Consider the following 3,103-nt stretch of genomic DNA (forward strand, 5'->3'; position numbering starts at 1 on the left):
AGAGAGGAGCCTCACCATGGAGCACAGGGCTCAGAGTGGAGACGAAGCCTGCAGTGGGTCAGGAACCTGATCAGGACCTAACCAGCAGAACCTCAGTGCCTGAGAGTGTCAGAGACAGTGCTGGGGGAGACAGGGTGATTAGGGAGGAAAGTCACTTTTCCAGAGATAGGATCAAGGTTGAGCTAATGATGGGAAGGAACAAAGGCTTTTCAGATTCTTCAATCCCTGACACATCAGATCTTAACAAATATATGTGTGTGTGCACACACATGCGATCTATGAGGCTCTCTCAAGCCTCCATTTTAATCAGGTGACAAAAAAAGAACATAGTTTTGCAGATACTTTATTGAAATGAAAATGTAAATGAGGTTTCAACAGTTGTCTTGCAGTTTTTAGGTCAAAAGCAAAAAAAGAAAGTAAAATTGTGGTTTATAGCAGTTGACAGTCTTTTTCTGACCATTCTCTGTAGTCCTCTGAGCCAAAGGTCTTGTGGAAAGTTAAAATAGTGCACAGTATGCACTATTGTACATTGAATTCTGGAAAACAAACACAGAGAGGTCACTTAGATTTTCAATTCTCTCTTACAAGTTAAAGTTCTGAAAAAGAAACATTCTTCCTCCTTGTTTTCCTGGGTTTGTCCACACACATCTGAAATCCAAGAAAGTTATTGCTGGAAATAGCACTAACTATGAAGAAGGGGATCTTTTTTGCTGATCGTTCCTACAAGTTAGTGGCTTCTTGACAATCAGATGTGTTTTACTTTGATAGAAAATGTGTGCATGTGTGAGTGTGTGTATGAGTGTGTATATGCTTGTGTACTGTGGAGCTGAGCATTAGGTAAGAGTTTTCTTGAGTGATCTTTTCCCTCTTTTGTCTTTTTCCTTTATCATTCGCTAAAAATTCCACAAAGAGAGAGAGAAGAATCAACACTGGGACCCTCATGTCTTTCTTGATGTCCAAGTCATCAGACTCACCAACAACAAAATTCAGAGATAAAATGAGGCATGTTCTCCATCGATTTGGCATAATTAGGACCTTGCTTGTCCCTACCCAGTGAGTGAAAAGTGCATCAGAAAAACGGAAATTACCATCATCTTTCTGAAATCGTTCAGAGTTTCGTTTGACTGTTTGAGATAACACTGCTTCAGTTGTATTGCAGCCTTCTCAGTGGCTTCATCCGGTATGAACTCTTGAATGGCTTCTACATATTCAGCTGGAGACAGTTCAGCAGTAATTGTCTTTTCAACCACATCCTCAAGAAGTTGGCAGCCAGATCCTGGATGAGAGCATGCAAAAATGGACTCAATTAGGGAAGTATGAACCCCTTTTGGAGCACAACTATGATGTTTGTCATATTCTTACACTCCAGTAGAAATATACATTCAGAAAGATTATGGTGAATGGTCTTGAGTTCTCAATCCTAGGAGAGTAGACTAAGGATCTGGGATTTCCTTTAAACTGTAAAATATCTATCCTCCCCAACCTTCCTGCCTCCCCAACACAAAGAAGCCCAATATTTTGTAACCACGATTAAGGAGGATGCTCGAGAAATGAGATGCTCTGATTTAGTACCACGTACTCAACATTATCTCATCTTCCTTTGTTCAGAGTCACGTGATGCTTCACTTTTATCATCAGAGCAGCAAGTAGGAGTTCCAAGTATTATAGATGTATTGACTTTAGGATACTGTCCATTAGCTCTATTGACACTAATTATTTTCTGCAAAAAAAATAATGCTCAAATAAATTCTTGTTCATGGTTGATCTGTTGTCACCACTTAGGTTGTGTAGGGAAAAGGGCTCTAGTATTGCACTCACAATAGCCATATTTTCATCCTTGGCTCTGCAACTTTCTATTTAGTTGATCTTGAGCATATCACCTTCCCCACTCAATTATTTTATTGAACTCATAAAGGTTGATAGCATTGTATAAATTCGGGTGTACATTATTATTTATCAGTTTCTGTATAGACAGCTTCATTCTAACCACCAATACTCTAATTTTTATCCATCACCGTACATATGTGCACCCCTACGCCCTTCGCCCACCCCCAACAACCTTCCCATCTGGTAACCACTAATCTGTTCTCTTTATCCATGTGTTTGTTTATCTTCCACAGAGCATATCACCTTTAACACCTCTGCATGTAATTCAGGAACAAATGAGGTAGGATATTAAAAGAGTTTGGTAAATTGAACAAAGCACACCATGTGGCTTATCTATTAGTGAAGATCAGATTCTGGCTGCCAGGGCATTTTCCTCCCTCTGGATCTTCATTACCAGAAGGAGACCTTCAGAGGGTGTGAGCTCTCTCCAATCAGAGTTGATCATGAAGAGACTAGGAGGTAAGGGACATCCCAGTAGGCTCAAATCTATTCCACAAAAGTGTGAAGAGTGGATCCACATTTGGTGTGGGACACTGGGTTATACATGTATGGGACTCTGGGTTACTGATGTACTCTGAGCCTTTTCTCCTGGGAGGTTTCCCATTTCTTTCCACATTGAAAGAATCTCCATGAGTGCCTCTTTCAGGAAACCCAGCTAGAGCCAATGTCAGGGGGCCAGGAAAGCATGTCTTTCCCTCCTCCCACTGAAATACTGAAGTCTAATATTCAAACCTAAGACTCACCCTGGTTTTCATGGAACCTGTGATGATGGGGACATGCTCTGAATAGCATGAGATGCTACATGCTGCTCCATGGTAGAGGAAAAGCCAGTGAGGGATCTACTTTAGCTTTCTAGAATTAATGATAATCTTTTGACCCAGTACACCCAGACACATTATACCGGGCTGTTTTGTACTGGGGTTTGGGGACCAGGAATTCTTCCACAGGGAACTTGATGACAACCTTAAGCCCAAAGCCTGCCCTCCTTGTCAGTACTCACCTGCATAGCAGTAAAGTGGGAAGGCCACCAGCATGAGGACCGTCACCAGCTTCATGATGGAAGCAGCTATTGTTCGCTGGTCTCTGACGTGGCAGGGATGAAGGGACTCACTCTGGTGGGGAGTACCCAGACCTCCTCCTTTTATTCTCCTGGTCACCACTTTAATCCCTCCCATAAATGAGGAAATGTGTCAGATGATAAACTTGGCATTGGGCC

At 41.9% G+C, this 3,103-nt stretch overlaps 1 protein-coding gene across 1 annotated transcript; it reads right to left on the reverse strand.

Moving 5' to 3' along the window:
* Window positions 1-327: 327 nt before the first annotated feature.
* LOC124234143 (mammaglobin-A-like) lies at window positions 328-3,012 on the reverse strand. Its single transcript, XM_046651396.1, has 3 exons — window positions 2,888-3,012; window positions 1,089-1,276; window positions 328-536 (listed from the first exon to the last, which is right to left on the reverse strand). Exons 1-3 carry the CDS (start codon window positions 2,940-2,942, stop codon window positions 498-500), a joined length of 282 nt encoding a protein of 93 aa, XP_046507352.1. The 5' UTR covers window positions 2,943-3,012; the 3' UTR covers window positions 328-497.
* Between the last annotated feature and the right edge of the window lie 91 nt (window positions 3,013-3,103).

The sequence above is a fragment of the Equus quagga genome, unplaced genomic scaffold (genome assembly GCF_021613505.1).
Source record: "Equus quagga isolate Etosha38 unplaced genomic scaffold, UCLA_HA_Equagga_1.0 71768_RagTag, whole genome shotgun sequence".
NCBI lineage: Eukaryota > Metazoa > Chordata > Mammalia > Perissodactyla > Equidae > Equus > Equus quagga.

Coding starts and splice junctions, on each gene's coding strand:
- LOC124234143 (XM_046651396.1), bottom strand. CDS start 2,942: ATGAAGCTGGTGACGGTCCTCATGCTGGTGGCCTTCCCACTTTACTGC. Junction 1,277..2,887: donor CCCACTTTACTGCTATGCAG/GTGAGTACTGAC, acceptor GCTCTCATCCAG/GATCTGGCTGCCAACTTCTT. Junction 537..1,088: donor ACGATTTCAGAAAGATGATG/GTAATTTCCGTT, acceptor TTTGTTTTCCAG/AATTCAATGTACAATAGTGC.